General features: G+C 39.3%; 2 protein-coding genes across 2 annotated transcripts; both read right to left on the bottom strand.

Annotated features, from left to right (window-relative positions):
- Positions 1-7,449: 7,449 nt before the first annotated feature.
- Positions 7,450-8,559, bottom strand: LOC139456064 (protein FAM186A-like). The gene has a single exon (XM_071237573.1). The coding sequence runs from the start codon at positions 8,557-8,559 to the stop codon at positions 7,450-7,452; it is 1,110 nt and encodes a 369-aa protein (XP_071093674.1).
- A 5,371-nt stretch (positions 8,560-13,930) lies between these two features.
- Positions 13,931-24,078, bottom strand: LOC139456053 (uncharacterized). The gene is made up of 21 exons (XM_071237564.1): positions 23,975-24,078; positions 23,590-23,630; positions 22,623-23,049; positions 21,902-22,012; positions 21,632-21,684; positions 21,153-21,272; positions 20,646-20,765; positions 19,713-19,835; positions 19,013-19,087; positions 18,672-18,793; positions 18,218-18,319; positions 17,885-17,974; positions 17,619-17,732; positions 17,234-17,438; positions 16,717-16,866; positions 16,341-16,426; positions 16,041-16,111; positions 15,682-15,752; positions 15,266-15,425; positions 15,013-15,086; positions 13,931-14,792 (listed from the first exon to the last, which is right to left on the bottom strand). The coding sequence occupies exons 1-21, from the start codon at positions 24,076-24,078 to the stop codon at positions 14,713-14,715; spliced, it is 2,499 nt and encodes an 832-aa protein (XP_071093665.1). The 3' UTR covers positions 13,931-14,712.
- Between the last annotated feature and the right edge of the window lie 952 nt (positions 24,079-25,030).

The raw sequence follows: 25,030 nt of genomic DNA, 5'->3' as shown, positions 1-25,030 counted from the left end.
TCTGTTATCAAGAAAGTGACAACAGCGTTAGAACCTTCACCGAAACGTCGCTCTTAATTGTAATAAAGAAGTTGTTCATCGATAAATTCTTTCCTTACTTTGTACTCCAACTTTTAAATGCCTTTCAAAGAAACTATACAAGAAGGTTGAATTAGGGGTACATTTTTAATTGACAAACACATTTTTCTTTTTGCTGTGAACAGTAACTCCATTAAACCTGTGGTCAACACTACATTGGGTGTCTCTTTCAGAGACCGCCGCACGAACAGTTCCCACGATTGAGAAAGTCATGATTCTGTTGCTGGTTGCTACAATGTCTGCTGTTACCCTAGCAGTAACAGGTATTAGTACATTTTGTCTCAATACCCAGATTTGATCTGGTTATGTGTTTTGGTTTGTGAGCACCCGTGCTCGTGGGTTTCACTAAAATATTCAAGACTTGCATATATCAACATCAACTTATATGCCGTAATGAAACTTTTTATTAGAAAATACTTTCACTCACTTGATAGGTATGTAATCTAGACAAACACTGTTTTATACCATTTACCCTGTTTGTCGTGGCATCTTGTGCAGCGGTACATGTATATATGCTAAATTAAATGTGTTTGTACTACAAGTAAAATATATGAATATTAGAGTAAATCTTGGCATTATCTATCACTGACCAACATTTTTATCGTTTAGCGTTCCAGGCAGAGTTACATGTTTGAAAAAAGTTTCTGAAATTTAATGCACAATGTGTCTCCCTGTTCAGATGAATATCACTGCCTATATGGTGGCGTGGTGTACATAAGAGGTGCTCGTTTGACGTCAACCGACGGTTGCAATGGTTGTATCTGTTTTGGAATGAACGAAGTGCTCTGTACTAGGAGGTCTTGCACTCCAAGAAAAAATTGATAACTTTAGAGAAATTTAAAGTATGCTCATGAAATGCAACACCACGTGGAGCATCGGAAATAGGCAATTGTAATATCATCAATGAAGCCGTGATATGTTGCAGTACATATTTTGTTTTGTTTATTTTGAAAAGAACCCAATTTGAAAGCTTTTGCAAAGTACAGCTCATGTGAAGTATTTTCATCTTGGTAAAGACATACAGGTTTCTGTGTTCGAGATGGGGAAGAGGGTCCTGATTGCGCTATCAATTTACATGATTCCCGCTGAAGTGAGTGAGTGATTTGGGTTTAACGCCGCTTTTAACAGTATTCGAGTTATATCGCGGCGTGTCAGCTTAATGTTGAAGTGAAGCCCGAAGTGATGCAGGTCTCGGACGTGTACCACTTCGTAGAAACCCACGAGCACGGGTATGGCACTGACAAACCTAGAAACATAATCAGGGCGAACCGGGATTCGATCCAACAATCATAAGTTTCCAGCGTGCACAGCGAATCTCGGCGCCTTAGACGACTGGGCCACCCGTATCCCCTCCCGCTAAGTATAGATCCCTCTGTAACAATTTTTAATCTGAGGTGTAACGTGCCTATTAATAAACGCATTGTTTGACTTGCCTCAGCAAAATAATTCTTTGCTTTATCTATATGATAGCCAACGAAATCTCGCCTTTCAAATAAGGCATGATGCCGTACACAATACATCTGACAAAATATCAGGATATAAAACCATCTGCGCATGGAACGTGATTTCAAAGATGTGTACACATGGCAGTCCTATGAGGCAAACAGATCAAGCAGACGATTGGGGATTGCGACGTTGTAGATGTTACTGTTTTTACTTACAAATACTTCGAATGATTAGCTGTTTTAAGAATGACATTTGGGCATTAGACAGTATTAGGTATTTGTGTTGGTTTGACAGATATATAGAACTATATAATTAAGGCAGTATTAAACCACTAAGTGGTACATTTGTAGAAAGGGTGGTTTAAATATAACGGATTGTCACATAAGGTTACATATACAATACATAATCGGAGACTTGTGCAATCATGTTTGCCATGCATGCAAAAGTTCTTAAACTGTAGAATTGTGCATTTTAAACATTGCTCTAATGCACTCCTCACATGCCATTATGAGAATAACAAATACCATGAAAGCATTCCAACGTGTAATATATATGTTCGTCGTGAAAATAACACACACAAATATGTCGATTGTTACAATCGAAACCTAAATTTATTGCTTTTTCCACGCGAAGGTGCTCGTTCCAAGAATTACCGAGAGCAGCAAGCGATCACAGTGTCCACAACAAATCGTTTTCTTCCTTGAACAGACAAGTCGTCACCGGACATGCATCAACACCGTATCACCATGTTGGGTTTAACACCGGTTTTAAAAGTATTTCAGTTATACCACTATGTGGGAGGAAAGCCCGAATTGAAGTAGATTAGGTGCTACACTCTGGCAGTGTGGATTCGAATCCCGTAAAGACTCAACACTCCCACCCCACCCACCCACCCCCCCCCACCCCCCCCCCCACCCCCCCCACCCGCCCTAGGAAAATATACTACAATTTGCACTTTTCTTAGAAGCGTTATAAAAAATATAACATTTTAACACTTTCTAAAATGTATTCAGAGATCGTAGATATCCCCCACATTGATGGAACTAGTCTGCAGTGATGACAAACCATGGATTATCATCAGGTTAAATCAAAGATTCAAACAGCAGCGAACTGGCGCCATTGGATAATCCATATCCCCACACTTAGATTCCAAACCTCCAAACTGATAACAGATGGTCCATCCACATCCTACTTTAGCAACGTGAGAGTTGCTGAAGCGGGCCTAGTGGTTGTTTGTCGGATTAAACTATATTGCCACATTTGAAATAATCTAGGGTCCGTAATATGGTATTTCCAACATTTATGACATTAATAGGTATTTGGTATTGCCTGTCGATCGTGTTTTTGAAAGAAGTGCTTCGTGAAAATATATCATTGTGATGTAGTCTATAGCAAAATGGTTGTCTAACGTTAATTGTAGTTTCAAATTGGAGGATTCTAAATTCCAAGTTAGAATAAGACAGAAGAGTTGCAGTCTCTGTATACATGTATGTTCACACCAAAATATGGTGCACAATTCATAATCTAATTGAACTGTCATACATACTAATGTACATGATATTCTACCATGGTCTACATGTTCACCCCTCTGAGGAAATATCCATGCTATAAACAGTAAAGTTTATAACATCGACACAAATGTACGGAGAAACAAATATTAATTATTATGAAGTATTTCTCAATTTTCTTACATTATATATATATATATATATATATATATATATATATATATATATATATATATATATATATATATATATATATATATATGTATATTCCCTTATGAATTCGGGAAAAACGGGAATTCGACACATCCAAGTTTGGCACATCGAGGTTCGACTGTATGTAAGGGCAAGAACTATAACAAGAACTTATGCTGTTTTTTACACGAATGTTTTTGAATTTTTAATGAATGACATAACATGCTTGTATGCTTGACATGCTTGAATGCTGGTGTAACGCCGCAAACCGCAAATGTCGATTATACAATTAGATATACACATATTTGTATGCTCATATAGACATAATATGATAGCTATATGAAATTCAGGAAATATGGGGTTTGTTGTCATAATCATGTGCGAATTATCGTTCGTCTAGACTTTAATCTGAAAAAGTGTATTGAATGGCATGTAGGCATGTAAAACTTGCTAGTTAAGGAAACAAAATGTTGTCACATACTTGAAACATTACATCGTAACATATTATACATACACGATCATTTCTTATCATTAGAGTTAACATAATCATTACCCACGAAAAACAATAAGTAAGCCCAATGCAGTATACTTAACATTTTAATAAGCAACGTAACACATGTACATGCACCTATCAAACGCTTCCTGGTCCGCATTCTGTTGTTATCAGCAACACATCTTTCAGTTTCTTTTCTGAAAGATATCCTTAAAATACACAAGAATACATAATTTGAATATCTTTAATTTAACAAATTTCCTTTAAATATTTGTATTATTTTTTTATTATTATTAAATTTGAATATGCTATAATATACTATCTGCAATCGGTAGGCATAGTCATAACCATCACACCGCTTTATCACGATCATGATATGTTCACCTTTGGTCATTCCTTATCAACAGACAGGATCCTGCACTTCTTCTAAATTCTGTCATCAGTTTGCCATTTCTGCCTTGAGACCTTCGTGCCATCAGAGTAGTTCGTCTGCTATTTCACTTAGTACACAGCGTAGCAGAGTTAAATTACTGCATTGTTGCAGTGTTACATGAACTGACTTTGATCAGCCGAGCCAAATTAAAATATATTATCTAACGGCCCCAAAACCCAGCCGCCACCTATGGTAATTCAATAGGGCAAGTAAAGTGAAAGAAATGTTTGCTGTTTTCTTTCGAATATCAATTTCCGAGAGGGAATTTTTTTAAAAATATTCATAGAAAGAATTTAAATGTCCAAGTTAAAGCAGACCGAGAAATACATGAATTTAACAACCCGAGGTAGAAGCAGGCAGACTGGGCGTCGGCCCGATCGTCATGATCGTTGAAATATGCGCAGCGCGTAAAGCAGCGGGGACTCGTTTTAACCTCTACGAAGAATCTTCCTTTTGGGACCATTTCGCGTGTCGTTTTTTATCGTCTTTTCACGCTATTGCCGATTTTAAAAATTAAATTTTGTCACCATTTGCGATTGAGTATGTCCTAAAGTATACTCTTCAAAAAACGAAACTTGACACTGACTTTCAAAATGTAATAAAATGCGATTGTTTCAAAATAGGACAAAGAAACCATAATTGAAACACTGTTTCAAGATCATTTCACACAATGTTCAAAACATTAATCGTACACGAAACAGTTAATGTCACAGGGGTACAGAAAATGTCAGTATCGGTTGTGCCCACCACGCAATCACCGCTTGACACCGACGACCCGTAGATGCAATCAAGTTGTCAATAACACGCTGTTGGATGTGCTGCCATTCATGCTGAAGTGCATCAAGAAGCGCCGGAAGTGTTTGGGGCGGTGGATTCCTTCTGCGAACGCGTCGATCCAACTCGTCCCACAGATGCTTAATCGGGGACAAATCTTGTGACCGGGCTGGCCAAGGTAATGTCTGGATGTTGTTGTGCTGTAAGAAGTCCTGACAAACACGTGCAATATGCGGTCGAGCGTGGTCCTGCTGGAACTGTCCGCCATGAACGTTGACGTGAGGAAGAACGTAAGGCTGTAGGATCAAGTCTCTGTAACACACACCTGTCAATGCACCTGCCACATGCACGAGAGGCGTCCTACCACCGTGATGAATTCCGGCCCTTACCATGACACTCCCGCCGCCAAATGGGACAACCTGCTGCACACAGTTGGGGGCGTAACGTTCACCCCGACTTCTGTAGTCACGTGCGTGCCCATCAGCACGTGTGAGTATGAAACGGGACTCGTCAGTAAACAGTACATTTCTCCACCTTGCACGTGCCCATCTAACCATCTGTTGGCACCAAAGCAGACGGTCCGCCAGATGACGTGGGGTCAATACATGACGTCGAACAGGTCCTCGTGCAAAAAGTCCAGCCTCCCTCAGTCTGTTGCGTACCGTTTGATCTGATATTCTGCGTACCCCAGGGATCTGTGTGGTTGTATAGACGTGGCTGTGGTAGTGCGGTCTCGGATGTATCGATCTTGTGCTTGGGTTGTCACCCTTGGTCTTCCTAACCTTGGTCTGTCGTCAACTCTGTTGGTGTTGTTGTATCGGGTCCACAGTGCGGAGATTGTCTGTCTGGATACGCCAAAGTGCCTGGCCACTTCTTGCTGAGTTGCTCCAGCTTGTAATCTCCCAATGGCGTTGTTCCGTTGAGCTGCATTCAGTCTTGGCACTCTGTCACCGCCTCTACTGCCGTTATAAGGACTGTGTGAACAGCCGTTGATGTGGATTTTTATACCCATTCAGCAGGGGGAAATGCAGGATGCTGTGCAACAGGTTTTTTACAGGCAGTTGCGTTTGGATGAAGCTGTAAAATTTATCCCCAAACGCTACGTTTATGTGCTTTGCATGTGTTTTCGCCACATCATCTTTCTGTTTGACTTATTTGGTTCTCATTTAATGTAATTATGTTAGATATTTGGCAAAAGGTGGTTTTACACCTATGTCAAGTTTCTTTTTTTTTGAAGAGTATTTATATTAAAATCTGCAAAGCTACTATGTTGAATTTTCTTGCCCTTTTAGAGACAATCTTGATCTGCTCTTCACAGCTATATCTTATTTCCCTTTGTTGTCAAGTTTGAAAGTGTGATTTGGTTTGATCAAGGGACGTGGTTAAAAATCAGGCAATTTTGTACTAGGCTTTTAATTTTTACATTAATTGTTCACTTATTCAGTATTCCATATTGCAAGGAGTCTATTATACAGGGAATTGACACTAAGCAGCCTTCTATCAGATTCAGATTATTGTTTTCGCCATAAACCACCATCGGTGGTATAAGAGCAGAATAAAGTGCAGATAAATAATTAATTGCCAATTTCTTGAAGTCCATTACATCCGTGTGTTTGATTGGAATAACGAGATAGGGGTCCTTCCTTCTTGCCATTCTGATAACAGTATCCCACTGGCTGGGAACAAAAATACTTGTCTTCTTTTTGGCGAATTCAATACTGGAGTGAATTGCATCGCACTCCATTTGGGTGTGTCCTGGCTCCAAGAATTTATGGTCAATGACATCAATGTGGTCAGTGGTAGTGACAGCATGAAGTAGGGAAGCAGCAACATATTGGTTCCTATTCTGCCCTGTGCATGTATCTGAATACAGGATAACATGGTTGATGTTAGGAGGCATTGCTTTCAACTGTATTTGTAAACATGATGCAATTTCGCATGAACCTCTCTGGGCATCAACCTCTGACCACAGAAAACATGTACCGCTCTTGTGAACAGCATCATGCACTGTGAAATTATAACAATTCAGTTTTCTCATATAGAAAATTTCGCTAACTAGCGAACATGGCGTGTACAATACTGCCTCAAGGTCAAATGTTCCAACAAAGACAGAGGATTCTGTCAAGGCAAGTGCTTTGTCCTTAATCTTTGCCTCTCGAGCTCTGATTTTTCTGGCTTGGTGTTCATTGAAATCCTTTGTTAATTGTTCTGTCAGCCAACCAGTGTCTCTTTCTCTGTAATATTGCTGACAAAGCGAACACTGGTCCTTCTTTGGTACATGGAAAGAAAAATTATATTTTTTATTGAAGACGTTTCTGTAGAGTGATGAGGACACTGGTTCTTTGTTGTCTGCAGCACACCTTTCCTTATAAAGTTCATACGTCTTTTTAATATTCAATTCTGGTCCTAAAAATTGCCTGTTTGTATCTTTTCTTGTGTAGTGGGCATCCATCTTAGGAAATGACTCAATGTGTTCCCTTACTTTTGTCAAGCGATCACTGGCAGTTTTATTGTGTGGCTTATGTCTACCGCGACGTTCTGTGCTCCCCAAACAAACAGAACCCATCATTCGGAAGGTACTCTTCTAATGATGTTTCGATGCTACTTTCAACATGTGTATGTCTATATTTCCCCAAATAAATTAAAGGTTCGTCATCAGAGCTGTCAAATTCATTTTTATTTCCTCCCTCACTGGTATTACTGGGACGTGGCTCTATGTAGTCTTGCGTTGCCGACAAAGGATCTGTGTTGTCAGTAGTTTGTACCTGATTAGCATCCATGTTGGTTGCCGTCAATGGATCTGCGCTGTCAGTGGTTGGTAGCTGATCAGTTTCCATGTTGGTTGCCGTCAATGGATCTGCGTTGTCAGTGGTTGGTAATTGATTAGCTTCCATGTTGGTTGCCGCCAGTGGATCTGCGCTGTCAGTGGTTGGTTGCGGATTTGGTTCCATGCTCGTTGCCGTCAATGGATCTGTGTTGTCAGTGGTTGGTAGCTGATTAGCATCCATGCTCGTTGCCGTCAATGGATCTGGGTTGTCAGTGGTTGGTAGCGGATTCGGTTCCATGTTGGTTGCCGTCAATGGATCTGGGTTGTCAGTGGTTGGTAGCTGATTAGCATCCATGTTGGTTGCCGTCAAAGGTTCTGCGTTGTCACTGGTTGGTAGCGGATTCAGTTCCATGTTGGTTGCCGTCAATGGAACTGGGTTGTCAGTGGTTGGTAGCTGATTAGCATCCATGTTGGTTGCCGACAATGGATCTGCGTTGTCACTGGTTGGTAGCGGATTCGGTTCCATGTTGGTTGCCGTCAATGGAACTGGGTTGTCAGTGGTTGGTAGCTGATTAGCATCCATGTTGGTTGCCGTCAATGGAACTGGGTTGTCAGTGGTTGGTAGCTGATTAGCATCCATGTTGGTTGCCGTCAATGGAACTGGGTTGTCAGTGGTTGGTAGCTGATTAGCATCCACGCTGGTTGCTGACAAAGGATCTGCGTTGTGAATGGTTGGTAACTGATTAACATCCATGCTCGTTGCCGTCAATGGATCTGGGTTGTCAGTGGTTGGAAGCTGATAAGCATCCATGTTGGTTGCCGTCAATGGAACTGGGTTGTCAGTGGTTTGTAGCGAATTCGGTTCCATGTTGGTGGGTGGTTGTGGCAAAATATGGTGTAATATCTGATTGTTCTCGATAATATTGCAAGCTTCCAAAATGTCTTGATCTTCGAAGTCAGAATCAAACTCACTCATTTTCCAATGCCTATAGAAAGAAAACAAAAAACAAAAGAAAACAATACGTAGCACTGGTCTTGAAATATTTGTGTATGTGACATTATTTCTCAATTTACAATCTAACTTCATGTATCATATATCTACTCTTATGTAAACTTTACTTGTGTTTATGAAAGATGTTTATGTTAAAAACACAAGTCTCACCCATGTCATTTACATACTATTTTATAGCAAAATTAACAAAAAATTCCCTGCGATTATCTGAAAACATCCAAGAACACACTAAAAGTTAACGAACACTCATTTGATAATGACTTAAACATAAAAATCCGTTATATAAATCATCAGACGTGTTGTTGCGTCGTAACTTATAATATAAGAGATCAATTTTCAAAAATTAGTAAAATAATTTACAGTTTTACTTACCTTAAACGTATTTATGTTGATGAAAATAATTTGGACTATGATATGTCCGTTGTAAGACGTTTGTGTAGTGGGTTTATCTTCGACGCCAGGACCAAGTAATGACCATTAGTATAAGCTGACTGGAATTTAGCCCGGAGATCAGATATAAACATCCTGGGCCATAGAAGGCTAGCACCAGTTAACATCATCTGGTGCGGGGGAGCGCTTATCTCTAATCGTAAACACAAAAAGCCAGCACATCTCAAATGCTTATCAGTTGTTACGGCTCTCCATTTAAAGGAGTCTGAAGCCTATATCAGAGTGCTAGAATGTGTCAATTCTCGATACGTTTTTCTGGCTTAATAGAATTGAGTGAAAACTTTAATGTTGTGTATACCAGCATGTAGTATTTTAGTATAGAACATCCTGGCGCAACACGACAACAGAGTTAGGTGATAAGTTGTTTATGTCTTGTTGAATATCTTTTAAAATATACAATGTAGTACATAGATATTTTGGCGTAGGATTATATATGGTCATACAATGTTTAGAAAGTCATAAAGTAAATTTTAATATTTTACAAGATAATGTGTTCTGGCACTAACCCCTCGAACTCTTTGCGTAATGATTCACATATATTCTCCCCCCATATATCATATATATTCCAGATGCTATTGAAAACACATTTTGACTTACAGTAATATACAGAATGACTAACACATGACTGTATCTTGTTTATATGTTAAAATGCAAGAGCTATGTAAAGTCAAAAAAGTATTACTGAGGGATTCTTTGGCCGAGGGACTTGAAGTCATACCCGCATTCTGATTGGTTCTTTCGTATTTTCGTACATGACATTCGTCGACAGGGGAACAAGTCTTCTTGCAGGTTATAGAAAGGAGAGAGTGGTGACGAATGCTAGAGACAATTTTTATGCTGCCCCTATCCTTAGTTATATATACTTAATCGCAAACAAAACGCAATTTCTACAAACATTTGTGATACGTACAAATCATATTAGCTTGGATATATTCCGTTTTCCTGCTTCATATCTTTGTTTGAAAACACAGCTGTAGTTTCAGGTGCGACAAAAAATATGAGCACAAATGCAGCCTCACAAGTGTCTCTGAGATCGGTTGCGAAAATTCTTCGTGCACATCAAGATGCACGCGCAGGATGAGCTATATCCTCGATTGCCAGTAAGTAGTGAGCGTGTGAGTTGGGTTTAACGCTGCTTTTAACATTATTCCAGTTATATCGCGGCGTGTCAGCTTAATGTGGGAGGAAAACCCGAAGTGATGCAGGTCTCAGACGTTTACCACTTCGGTGAAACCCACGGGCACGGATATGGTGCTGACAAACTTAGAAACATAATCGGGGCGAACCGGGATTCAAACCCACAATCATAAGTTTCTGGCGTTCCCAAGGGACGCAACTCTGCACAGCAAATCGCGGCACCTTAGACGACTGGGCCGCACGTGCCCCCGCCAGTAAGTAGATCGATACAGTAGCGATGACGAGGTTGTGGCAAATCATTTTAATGTGCACGTAACAACAATATATAGTTTGCAGCAACGACTCAACACTGCCATCAGCACCAACGACCGTCCACGTAGTGGTCGGCTCCGAGTCACAACGCCTCGACAAGATGGTAACATGCGTCGCCATCGCCTGCAGAACCGTTTCCTCTGCGCCAATGAAACATCTCGGCAGAAGATCGGCACCTATCAGCGACCTGTCAGTGCCGATACAGTGCAACGTCGCCTAGTCGCCAGGAACATCTTTTGTCGGCGACTTGTGAATTGCTCTACTGCCTATCCTTACAGACCGACATTGTCAGGTACGACTCAAATGGGCAACAGCGTCAACAATGGCGCATCATCAATGGAGGAACGTCATCTTCTCTGATAAAAGTCGTCATGGTAGGGTCATGATCTGGCGCAGACGTGGTGAACGTTTTGCAGACGCTTGTGTGCGTGAAAGAAACCAGCGGGGAGGCCCAAGCATCACGGTGTAGGGGGCATTAGAGTGAACCAAAGAACTGGACCTGTGGTCTTCCAAAATATTGGTCCAGGCAGGGGCAATGGCGTCACATCGCAGCGCTACATTGACAAAGTCCTAAGACCTTACGCCTTTCCCTTTTTCGCCCGTCACCAATGCTCGTCCCCATACATCTACAACCATTAGAGACATCCTACAGCAGCATAACATCATCACCATGCCTTGACTTGCCATCAGACCCGATTTGAATCCAATAGAACACTTGTGGGACGATATCCAAAGACGCCTCAATGACCTCCAACCAAGGCTGACAACCGCATAGAAATTTGGTGCATCTTTTCTACGCATATGGGCCCTGATCCCCATGGCCTTCATCCACTGCCTTGTGCAATCGATGCACCGGAGATGAGTCGCCATAATTAACGCTCATTGTGGGCATACGAGATACGAGATTACAGTATTTGAAAGTACATATGTTCAAATGCCTTATAGGCCTTGCGTTTCGTTTGGTGTTTGATAGTAGGCATGAAAGTTTGGAGATGGCATAATGACTTTTCCAAGCCTGCCTCAGTTTTGACAACAAGAAAACAGGTTCAACCTCGTTCAGCTTCTTAATGATACAGTTATGATGAGGTAAATACTTGGATTAATGATGCCATATTGTTGATATTCTGATTTCAAGCAATGAATTAAATATAAATGATTTTTTACTATTACCCGCACTTGAGTTGTCTCAGTTATCTGACAGGTAAAGATTGTCCTCATAACAAATATTTCAAGTACCTAGTATTGACAGATACTGCATAGTATGTTAATAAAGAAGGCATTGTCAATTTGTGATGATTGATTGTCAAATTATAAGGCCAGATGTGTTCTTCATTTGTTGTCATGAATAAACTTGATAATGATAGACTGGATAATGCTGTGTGACATCCAGATGCAACACTCTTCCACCACAATGACCGCCAATAGTCCTGTATATGTATCTTATAAGTGAATAGGCGTTTGGAACAGTTTAACAGTTATATGGCAGCTTGACAAATTCATCTGGGGTTAATGTGAAAAGGCCGATACGGTTTTGACAAACGTCTGTGATTTTGAAATGATGTTAACCTGACCATGTTAAGACTACACACTCAGTCAGACAATAATCAGATGATGAGAATGATTGCACATAAATATGATAGTGATATTTACCTTCTGTGAATCTTATCTCGGTTCCAGGCAGTTCTGTTGACAACGAGGTTGTTCTGGACGATGTCCGGCTCACAAACGAGTTTGCATACTCTCCGCGTGTTCCTGTTAAGCAGCGATCTCCCTAGTAACCTCACACTGAAGCTGTCGTCACAATATGTGAGGAATGAGCTTAGATTAAGCAAACACGTATATGAATGTTGTTTCAACGCATTGTTGGGACACAAATTACAGTTGAAAGTTTATTCCATGCAATGCCTTTTAAACCCTGCAATATAAAGTTACACAGTCAACTTATGTGCTACATAGTTACGGTACACTACATTACTTACGCAAGACGTTTTTGTGTTCTGTTACACAATTTTGCCTTTGTGGTGCGTTAGTGATAGAAACAACTTGAATAGCTTGTTTTGTTATAGTGTCTTTCAGTTATTATAAAAAGATTTCAATGTAGCAATTACAGGGTCAAATTTCTTTGGAAACATGTCTTTCCTATTTGAATAGTTTCTTAATATTACCTATATTAAAAGATGTCTCGATACTATTTAGCTGTCGTCTTCAAAAGGTTCACATTCGACCACTTTCTGTTCAAACTCCCCACTCGAGATCGTTTCACCCTCTTTCAAATTTGCACTTTTTATATCATTTGCTTGTTTCCGTCTGGTCAGAGTTGAACTGCTGTTATTTGCCCTCGCTTTCTGTAACAAGCCAAACGATTTGTCTATTTGTCCTTGATTTTGGGGTGTTATCTTTCGTCTAAATAAGTAGTTGCCTGATGAAGATTCGTGACCATGAGATTCTGTTTTACTGATGTCTTTTTCATTTCCATCTTTAAACGTCTCCCCTGTGAATCGCCGCAGATTCCTTGGTATTGGAGTGAGTGAGTGAGCATGGTTTTACGCCGCTTTTAGCAATATTCCAGCAATATCAGGGCGGGTGACACCAGAAATGGGCTTCACACATTGTACCCATGTCGGGAATCGAACCCGTGCCTTCGGCGTGACAAGCGAACGCTTTAACCACTGGGCTACCCGGGCTCGTTCTTTGCAATTTTTCCCTGAATGAAATAACTTCTTCAAGAAAAAAGTACTATTTGGGTGGTCCAGTTCTAATTGTTAAACATTCATACAACATACAATATGTTTGAATTCAATTTTCTGTTTTCGTGCAGACAAAACTAAAATGATTTGCCTCTCTCTCCTTCTCTCTCTCCCCTTAACATACAGTTGTGATGTGGTTCTATTCATATGAGTTTAGGTGTTCCTTGTGTCTTGTATCTGTTCACGTCACTATGAAAAGAAAAGATATGATAGTGATCACAACATATCGCACACAGCCACGTGATTAGGTTATCAATACATATGCGACCTTCACCGACACTGGACTAGTTGTACACACATTTTTCGACTACTTGTATACGACTTTTAGAGTGGCCCAGGGCATGCTTAAATAAGCTGAATAAGAGTGACATAGTGGGTAATGTAGTTGCTGATAACAGTGGTAATTTAATTGTACTTTTCTAGATATATAATTGGATGTACATCGAGACTGTTCTATGTTCTGTGAAATGTCCAGGACAGCAATGAGAAACCGAAGAGCAATGGGCACAAGAGAGAAAAGTAATACTTTATTGAAAATGAGAACAGAAACCAATACCAAATATGTTGGTTTCTTGCCAGACTGAATCAGCACTCACGTCCAAGGTAAAATACTTCGTTCATAGGATACTGGATATTAGTTGACTATAGAGTCGTCATTATGGGACATCCCCGTAATTTCAAGAAATATGCAGTTATAGTTATTTCAAATTACGCGCATAAGACCAATGAAAGATTTAGTCATTAAAAAGTATGGTTTTATTTACAATATGTCTTGCCACATCAAAGGTTATTAAATTCAGATATCCAATATGGATGAAAGATCATTCCAAATTGCATTTGTTCATTGAATCAGATGACAGCACACATCTCAGTTATTGTTATCAGGTTCAAGTGTGGGCAAATTACGGATTTATTGGACACTGGTTGATGCACTAAAGTCATCTATGCTATAAGTTGTGTTACGAAAATATTCCGACATATATCTATATATATAATGTGTGTTTAAAATAGACCTGCATTGGATAACATTTCAAAGGTATTGTTTTGTTCCCAATGATCAACAGTACAAACGTGTTCCATTTAGTTTCAATTTAGTAGCAATAAGTTACATCCCAAACAAATACAGTTGCAAACCTCGTAGAGTCTACATCATACCCTGGAAAACAACATATTCTGTCATTGACAGAATATAATAAACACTTAATGGTTTCAGACTGTGGGTGTCATGAAGTGGGTTGCACTGAATACGTGTGTAGATGTATCAGTATTTATTATACACGTTGTTGTAATGGGTACTGGTAAAAGGACAGTGTTAAATTGGTTCCAAATCATTGTATGTACAAGATCCTCCTCATTTGGAGATCTAACATGATGTCCATGAACTTTCATCACTGATTGAAATTTCCTTGGCGATGAATTCATCTCGGTCTTCATCACTCACAACTGAAAGTAATTTCCAAAGTGTTAGTGCCGGTGTTTAACTAGCTTCCACAGTTTATAATATCCTGATCTCAATTCCCATAAATAATATAAAATAAGGTACCATGGGGTACCACAAATTACTGGATGTTTCTTTAAGAGCAGTCAAATTACAGTAAACTTGTATTACCTGTTACACGCTGAATATGTAATATGTTTTATAACTCCAACGTGTCTGACATACCTAGACGTCTCACTTCATGCATGGTGCTATATTCCACACATTTTTCTTTCATCAAGTTGAACAAAACACGGAAACTGTAAATAAATTACACAGAATTAAGAAATATGAAAGTGTAAACATAAATGAACATAATTATATATTCTGGTACCGAAAAGGATTAAATACACTAAAATGAAACTATATTATGATCTGTTTATTTAAATTTTTTATCACAATATAACCCGGTTCAATCTTATAATAAGTTTAATCTTACCTTCTCCCTTGCTTCTGTAATATACAGGATCCGGTTGGTTTTCGGGCAAATTCTCTATTTAGTTTGTCAGTATCTCCCCTATCATATAACCGCCACTGGCCTCGGTCATCGTGCCACTGCCACAGCACGTGAGGCTTCTCTGGAGTTGGCATAGCAGGGCCTGATAATGATGAAAAGTTGGAATTAGCATATTTACCTCCTAACAGGCCGATATAACTTTTGATTAACCGATACAATTTAAACACATTACAGTTTACAATAGTAAACTTTTAGAAAATTGTTACACCTCATCGAAAATAATTTCTTCCTTAGGATTTGGATGTTGAGGGAAATAAAATTCATACTATTGTATTTTAATAAAACACTTAACCACTAATACTTGTAGAGATACAGTTAACAATGATAAGAATGGTCACCTTTCTGTAAAGCAACATCCGCACTGAGTGTCGTTTCTCTCTGTCCGGAAGGTATGATATCTTCTAAGGAGCTGTATTTTATTAAACGGACATTTGGGGTACATTTTGTATCCAGTACGAATCATAATTAATTACGTTTACACGTGCATATGCACTGTGAGATGCTATGTAGATTATTAAATACTGGTATCACTGGTTCAATCTGATTGATTCACTGCATTATAATTATACATTGCCTGAATATTATGCAATTCGATTACAGAGCCAATGAAGGGCAATCAGATCTCTATTTGAAATGAAGTAGAGTTATAGTACAGCAATATTAACTCACCGATATGGTGAATTGTCAATATACTTACCATATCGCAAGTTCAAATTTTCCATCGTACCCAAAGTTACAGGCTTGAATTACGCCATTGTGCCACCTCACCTGAAAGTGAACATATTAAAAAAGCATTAATCATAATCCTAAGGTCTAGTTACATAAAGTCAGTTTTGAGAAGTAAACGTCTAATGCTACTTTTTATAGAAGTAGGGACTGTGTTTTAAATATTGCAGGATGGCAACTATGTCATGGGAATATGATTGATTGTACACTGGGCAATAGAAATTGGTCAGTTAATATCAAACAAACAATGCTCATATAAAGGCCTCCTCACTTTCACTTTGCCATCTTGCCTTTTCCTGATGATAACACCAATGTTACCAGGGCCTCCATCTGTATCACCACTTGACCAATCATCGCCTGGAAATAAAGGAAAATATATGTTATAAACTAAATATGAATATACATGTCTAAGCATTACTTCTTTATATGTTTGTAAAATTTTATTTGGAAAATGTAAGACTAAAGACAACATAACGACTCCTTTTATAACCCCCCTTGATGGAATGGCTGTCGAAAGGTAGGCAGACAATGTTTAAAATGTAATATATCCTCTAACCTCTAACTGCTTCGGCTTAACCAACCAGAAAATGAACTATTGTGGGTGTTTGAAACAAGATGGATGTAAGCGTGAGCGAATGATGTGGTACCTCTTCTCACTCTGCATCCAATCTCAATCAGCTCATCCGGTTTTAGAATCCTCGGTTGGTTATCCTCCTCAATGATGTCATACATGCCCCTGGAGCCAAATCTGTATCGACATGCAACACTGTTCAAGTCCCACTCGACCCAGACATGCTCTGAAACAGAATCACAGTTGCAAAAAGTGAATAACTTCATAAGTACTCATTAATTCGCATTTCAAAATGCAATTAGAACACTCCCCATGACATGTTTTTCTACATGATATTCTACTCACTGTCGTCATTAGAATAGTCAATATTGTTGATAGTTACTTGTAAAATCATTATGGCATGGCATTTTATCGCCTGACGTCATTCGGACAGTCAATAAGTTTGATAGTGAAATGTAAAATGACGTGTCGTTCTATCCCCTCACAGTCAATGTGACACAGCCATGAGCAAAGATCGTACATATACCATACTCTCTGCCGTCACTGGAATAAGCAATGCGTGTGGCAGCTACATGACAAGATATATTACTCACTCTCATCATCAGCATGATTGATAACTGTGCCTGGTCCACCTGCATCTTGGTCCTGGTATTTCCAGGCAGGACCTCTGCTGACCCTTGACCCAAGAGGAGGCAAGTCCTTTAGCTCCTTTAGGTTGTCAAAATCATCTGGATCATCATCAACAGCGCTAGAGTCCTTTCTTTCTATTTTCGCCTTCACTTCTTGAATGATGGAACGCTGAAGATGCATAACATGCCTTGTGAGTATCCAGGTATGGTAGGTTATATTGTGACTAAAAGAGAACAATGGCTTGCATTTATGTACACAAATCCCCCCAACAGATATGTACATCTAACGTTGCGACTGTCTTTAAAGCAGGAACGGACCCGGAGCAGTATAATGTGTCAAGAGTATTACCTTCTCTTCAGGCCTCATATCTCCGATAAAGGCTCCCGCCATTACCTCCACGGCCTCGCTCAAGTTTTCCCATTCACGAGATTCTACACACATGTAAATTTTCCCAATGCTCTCCTGCAATAGAGTTGATGTAAATAGTTTCGAAACATACAAAGCAAATGTTTAAGTAATATGTATGTGTATGTACGCGTCTCTAATAAAGTCAAACTTGGACTGAGCTGGCGTTGGTATTGATATTGTAATTAAACCAGGTGTTGTACACTTACCTGTACTCTGTAGTAGGTGCAAAGAGTTGTAATATCCTTTCCCTCAACAATGTTTCCGTCGCCAAGTTTTGAGAGGGACGAAAGGAATGACTAGGAAAAGGTTACATAATAAGTTAAAAAAACACCAATACACCTTATATAAACTTGAAATGATTAAGTCCTGGAAGAAAAATGAACGTTGCCAAAATACATGCCAAACATTAAGGAATGTACAGATAACGATGGATATCCTTGTGATATCATGACACCTTTCTTAAAGGACACTCTACTTGTAAACCGTATTTTCTGAATAAGAACCTGTAATGAACCAATATAGGGACCAAGTATACCTACCCTATCCGCAGCTGCGACAGGGACCCATGTTATTGGATGTGGAGTTGAACTATTCTTCTTTGGGGAAAGTTCGCCCATCAGTTGGATTAACTGGATTTTTGTCTGAAACGAAAATATACCCATACGAAAGCATATATTTTCCCCTGCACACATAAATATGTATTAAGGCATACCATTGATATAGAAAGTGATCAAAAGTTATCAGAAACAAATTCAACATGTCGTATTCTTTGCTTTATGCACTTAATAATAGACCAAACATTAAACTTTCGAATTCCAGAATTTCCAGATACCTAAGGTTGTCATGACCATACCGTAGAACATCCTTTAGGCCCTCTTCCGACAATAAGCTAACTCGAAGAGAAATACTGTTTATTGCAGTCTATTTAAACAGTTTGCTTTGCAGCAAGATAATGTACATTAATAGAATAATTATTCCAATATTTGAACGTACATTGAGATCTGTTGAGGCTGTATCTTGTCCTACTGGGTAGCTTTCATCAGTAGCCAGGCCATCTGTGATAAATATTATCCTTGGCCGTATCTTGTGTGCTCCTCCAACGCTTAATACTCCCCCTATGATAGTCATTATATTTGACACAGTTTGACTTAGTTTTGTCATGATATGACGTTTTTGACATAGTTTGACATGGTACATTTATTACATCAAAACATTAACTCTGACATTATGACTGTGACATGGTATCACTCACATAAGTAAAATCCCATTACTAACGTTTCACACGACATTTGGCTATCAATAATGAGGTTCATTGGACATTAAACACAGCATACCTCCTTCTTTCATTGCCGCAACACATACCAGGAGAGCTTCGAATATTGGACTTCTTCCACAACAGACCAGGCTTTCTGTTGCAAAAGCATATAACAAAGATTGACGGATTGTCCAGCGTAAATATTGAAATCACGATATAAAAATTATCATAAATGTAAAGAAACTGCACTGTGCATCACATGGAGTGGATAATACCAAATGGTCAGGTATTTGTGACATACATGTACATGTAATGGGCTAGGACGTTGCAATCAGACCAAGCCTATAGATATGAATCGAAACTCCGATGTGCAAACTTTTGCACGCGGATTCATTCAGTATGTCATTGTATGACAGCTACGCGGATTCAAGCAGATTGCACATCGGTTTTTCGATTCATACTTCAAGGAACCAAAAACAACCAATAGTCAATCCTAATGATTAACAACGAAAACATGCGTTATCTACAATAGTTTTACCAACAACAGTTTTATGCATCAGACAAAAATGACGAGATCGATAAACATTCCAGTTGGCGGAATACATACTGTGGCGTGACATGAATCAGGTGATTGTTTAATTTATGCAAACTTAACACGCCCTCCCCCAAAGTCATATGATATATATAACTTATTAGCAGAAAATCAATTATATAGTCCACCAGAAAGTTTTATTATTACGACTGGCATTTTTGTAACGACCTTTGGCATCATTTCTGACCTATAGCATCTCTGACAGCTCCATAGTCATTGGTGAGCTGCTGGACGACCTTGGCTCCTCCTCCCAGTGACACCACGCCCACATTCTCCTCCAGTCCGTGCTGCTCAGCTATGTCCTCAATACCTGAAACATAATGGGATCAGATTAAGGAAATAGGCAGGGGTCTATGACCTTTGGAAAAGAAAACCTTTATATGTCACCGTAAAGAGGTGGGCAGCAGGGTTTAAGAATGGCAGGGAGAACCTTGAAGACGACTGGAAGGCCAATGACGTCAACACCACCCGAAATGACAACAGAATTGAAGATTTGGCGATGACCGTGCATCAATGTGAAAGGGGGCTATGTTGAAAAATAATAATTTTAATGTCTTTTGATCAAGCCCTTCTAGGCGAGGTGCGCAGCTCATCAATTTCAAACCTCATGTATGCAATTTCAGCGCCTCACCCTGATATTATGAATTTCAGTGTGCGACGTTTAGGTCGATAATGTTTCGTGAGGGACGTAATGTAAACATATTGACATAAAAGAGAGCCTCCATTGGTAAGAACAGATAGTTTGTAACCTCATACAAAGAAAAATAGATTATATCTGTCTTCAAAATGTGTCTGATCAAAAATATATAAAATGCTGAATAAGGAAGTAGACGCATTATAGAATTAATTTTATACTGAACTTCGTCATATTCATGATATCGTGTATGTATTTGTTTTATTCCAGATGAACGAGTGCCTTGCCTTTGCACGTGTTTGTGACGGGTGCTACCGATGGTGCGAAATACTCTCACCTTCTCGCGAACACCTGTCATTATCACTATTTGAGAGTGATTCATAAAACACATGCTCATGACATCGTCTGAATCGTAAAATGGATTCTGTTTTCAGCAGAAATTGTTATTGTTATGGAAAGGGTTTTGTCGCTTTTATTTATACAAACCATCTACAAAGTTGTTAGCAATCTGCTTGACCTCCTCTAAGCCTGACATCCCAATGCTGTCTGATACATCAATGCATATGAGAGTGTCCAAGCTCATTGCCCTCGGTGGTGCTGGAACATCTAAAATATAGCACGATCAGCTTTCTGTACATGTATACAGATGATTATCATCAACATCGTCATAATGATCATACAACTCGCAAATTGGGTAGCAGTCCACATGAGAAATATATGAAAACAGGGACAGCCCTTCAACATTGTGCAATGAACATGCTGGGTAACAATTGTGAGTGTTCATCTGTTTCAAGGGTTGTAGACACGTGCAACCAGTTGATCAACTGTACAACATATGCATATTGCTTACAATAAAGTGTCATTCATCCAGATACCCCGAGGGAAAGGTTGATGCATAATGTACACACACGTACCGAAATGAATAAATTAAATAGTGTGCTCATCCTATTGAGTCTGTTACACGTTTTGAACATTTTACTGTGTATTACCTACCGTGAACGAGAGCTGCAGCCACAGCCGCAGTCAAACGTCTCACTCGCGGGTCAGATGCCCTCCCTTCCACATCAGCTACACTCAGGGAGCTCAACAGCTGCTCAGCCTCTCCATACTTCTCTGTTGAATGTAGTCTAATTACATTGCAAATGGCTTCTCAAGATCACACAAAATATGTCAAAATACCACTTATTGTCGAAACGAAGCAGTTACTTGAATGAGAAAATCATTTCTGCTGACTTGAGGGGGATACGGAGTTAGTGAGACCAGTGGCATCAAATATTATCAGCCCCTAAACATTTTGCGATAAAGATTTTCAACATTACTACTATTATTACCACTTTCTCGTCTACCATATTATGCATACTCATAAAATTTGAGAAATGTATTTCATGCACAGAAGTTAAGGATTGCACATCATATCAAGTACACATCATTTACATGAGAGACAGTACTAGTTTAGGTGTGAAATTACTTACGCTTTGCAGGTACTGCGCCATCATTTGGTTCACATGGAATGTCGTTTTCGGATCTGACAACATGTTTAAGGCAAACATTACTAAATACTAAATACTAAATGTAAGTGATAATTTTGTACACGCCTAGGATATTGATATTCACCTCGTACATGTAATGATAGGATACATGACATGAGCATAGATTGTAAAATGTTACTAAAATGAGTACGCATGTATGCTGAGTTGAAATGAATATTACTGAAGTGTAACTGTATTCTTTATGTCTTATACCTTGATGGAAGAATCCCTGTATCCTTCTCAATCGCTGTACCTTCAAGGGATACAGGTATGTCAGCTGAACCTGGTCCTGACATTTGCTGTTCATCTGCTGCTTCTTCAACCCTAGAAGAATAGAAGAAAACAAAGTATATCATGTTTCTTGTTTATGAATGGATTATTTACACATTAGTTTATGTAATATATTCAATAACCCGTGAAGATCTTCAGCAACCCAATCTAGCCGTAAAAGGCGACTATGCTTGTCGTGAGAGACGACTATCGGGATCGGGTGGTCAGGCTCGCTGACTTGGTTGAAGCATGTCATCAATCCCATTTGCGTGGATCGATGCTCATGATGTCAATCACTGGATTGTCTGGTCCAGACTCGATTATTCACAGATCCCCGTCACAAAACTGGAATAGTGCTGAGTGCGGCGGTAAATAACAAACAAAAAACAACAACATATATTCAGTTGGAGCCGTATAGTTGATGTTATCGTGGAATGACTATCAAATTAAGCTTCGAAGCGGAAATAAATGCAAAATGGGAAGCATATTTTTCTTTGACATGATTATTTCCATCATAAGTCCAAAAGGAATAGAGAAGAAACAAACTGATTCACAAAAGCATTATGCTAAGATATGGATTTGTATCTACCCCGTGAGTACCCCTGTTCCTATTCTTTTGTTAGATACCAACCTGTCATAAGTATCAATTTGTTAACATGCTCACATTATATTAGATGCTACTTCCGTGGGTTCATTGCGCTCGGTCATGGATGTTGGCTGGTCTGTTGATTTAGTTCTGAGGGAACTGTCTGCTGTCACTGCATTCACCATATTCGCCGCGTAAGCCGTTTGCTGGAACTGCTCCAAAGTCATTGGGGCGATCGGAAAACCTTGTATCTTCTCGATCAGAGTTGACACATCAAACGGAACAGTGGGTAGAGTATGTTCAGATCGCGTCGGTTCCTTGTCCTGTGGTGTCTCTGATGTCTTCTTCAGCACAGTTTCTATGAGGGTCTGTGTAACGTCTCTCATCTCCTTCAATCCTCTTCCCATATCACCGCGAGTACTGTCCATATGTTCATTCATCTCGCGCTGCATCCTTCTGAAGCTGCTTTCCATTGATTGTAATCTACTCTCGATCTCTTTCAAATCTATCAAGTACAAGACACATAGGTCAGGTGCCGTATTCGATTAATCTTGAACGGACATCTACAAACATAGTGTGATGGCAAACAGTTGACTTTACTATTTGGAGTAATTGTGTTGTGCCATGATTCATTTATTGACTCATGGGGGCGGGCGGGTAGCCTAGTGGTTAAAGCGCTTCGCTCGTTACGCGTATTCGCTTCCCGACATGGGTACAATGTGTAAAGCCCATTACTGGTGTCCCCCACCATGATATTGCTGGAATATTGCTCAAAGCGGCGTAAAACCATAATCATTCATTCATTTATTATCGACTAATGAAATCCAACATGTACGGTACACTATAGGATACTAACATTTAGTTAGGTATATATACTAATGAATACCAAAATATAATTAAGTAATTTTCTTCACATAGTAGTAATTAATCAGTCAATATTAAGGTATATATACACAATCTTTTTATTGAATACATATACATGATATATTTGAGTGTGTTTGTATCATTATACTCAGAATAACACATTATTATTAATAATACAAACCCGCTGCTTTCTTTGAGGTCTCCTCGTTGGTCTTTAGTTGGCTATTAACAGTAACAGTTAATATGACACTGATATGTGATACTGACAGGTAATACTGAATAATTCGACATGCAAATAGAATTTATTTATTAACAATATATCATATACAACACCTGCATATGGCATATATATATAATATCGAGTAAAGAAAACATCAGCTGTTGTACGCCCCAAATACGATTGTTTGGTTCACCTGAGGAAGGTTCACGTGTGCACACAATGATGCATAAAGATATATAAACAATGTATAACATATTTCATGTGTTAATACATATTTGGTTGTTTTGAAACGCATTGAATAATTACATAATTAGTGTACAAACTACTATGTAGTAATAGTACTCACATATTTGCCTCAGTCAGAGGATCGATTCCTACAGTGAGACTTGCCAGAGGATCAGCATCAACCTCTTCACCACCACCTACTTTGCCACTTGTTTCAGCCTCCATACTGTCACTCGTATCTACAGCTGCATCAAGCGTGAACTCTAATTCCCCCTTGCCCATACCCAACAGCAGCTGATGGAACATCTCCCGCACCACCTCCTTGTCAGCAACCATGCTCTGTGCTGACTCTTCATCAGCATGCCAGAACACAAACAGAAGAGAGCCACTGAAGATTCCAGTCAGTTTGGCGTCATACTTTTTGAAAATATCCACAGTTAATTCCCTGAGAGGCGAAAAGAAGTTGTGTGACAAATGTGACAGTACTTGTCCATACATGCTCTCAAATAGTTCCTTCAACTGTAGTGTCCAAAGTGACTTCACAGCTTTAACTGCCTCCGATTCATTTTCTTTAGCTGCACTCCATTTTAACATGACGACTGGTGTGTTCTTATCACAAACTGTGAAACAGAAAAAAAATAAATGTGTCGTGTGTTAATCAACACTCAAGGAGACAATGTCGAGCAGCACCGAGACCATCGAGCTATCCATAATCCAAGACAAGCGAAATACCGACATTAAATCTATATTTTCAGTAACTACTTGACAATTGCACATCATATATTATATGTCTGACAAATAATAATTTCGGCTTTTCTCTGGCCAGATATTTCCTTTGGATAATGCAAATATTGTCCAAATCTGGCGTGTAGCAAGTCTAGTCCCTAATGCAAATATGATCTTACCTAAATATTCCCCATCCTCCTTTGCCATTTGTAAAAAGTCCTTCGTTACTATCATGTCAACAACTGTGTTGGAACCAATTTGCAGAATATGGTTTCCGCGAATTTCTCGGAATTGTATTTCCCTTCCATCTGGTAGAGAACGATCAGTTTGTGTTTCCTTATCCAACGTTTGAACCGTGTAGGGCTGTACATCAGGACTGATCGTGGTAAACCGGGTATCTGTCATGGTATCTGATGTAAGGGGAATTCCAATATCAGTTGTATCTGTTATA

This window comes from Haliotis cracherodii, unplaced genomic scaffold (genome assembly GCF_022045235.1).
Source record: "Haliotis cracherodii isolate W230 unplaced genomic scaffold, xgHalCrac1.p SCAF_1, whole genome shotgun sequence".
NCBI classification, from domain to species: domain Eukaryota; kingdom Metazoa; phylum Mollusca; class Gastropoda; order Lepetellida; family Haliotidae; genus Haliotis; species Haliotis cracherodii.
Note: the sequence above shows the minus strand (reverse complement) of the source record. Positions and strands in the feature narration are given on the sequence as shown.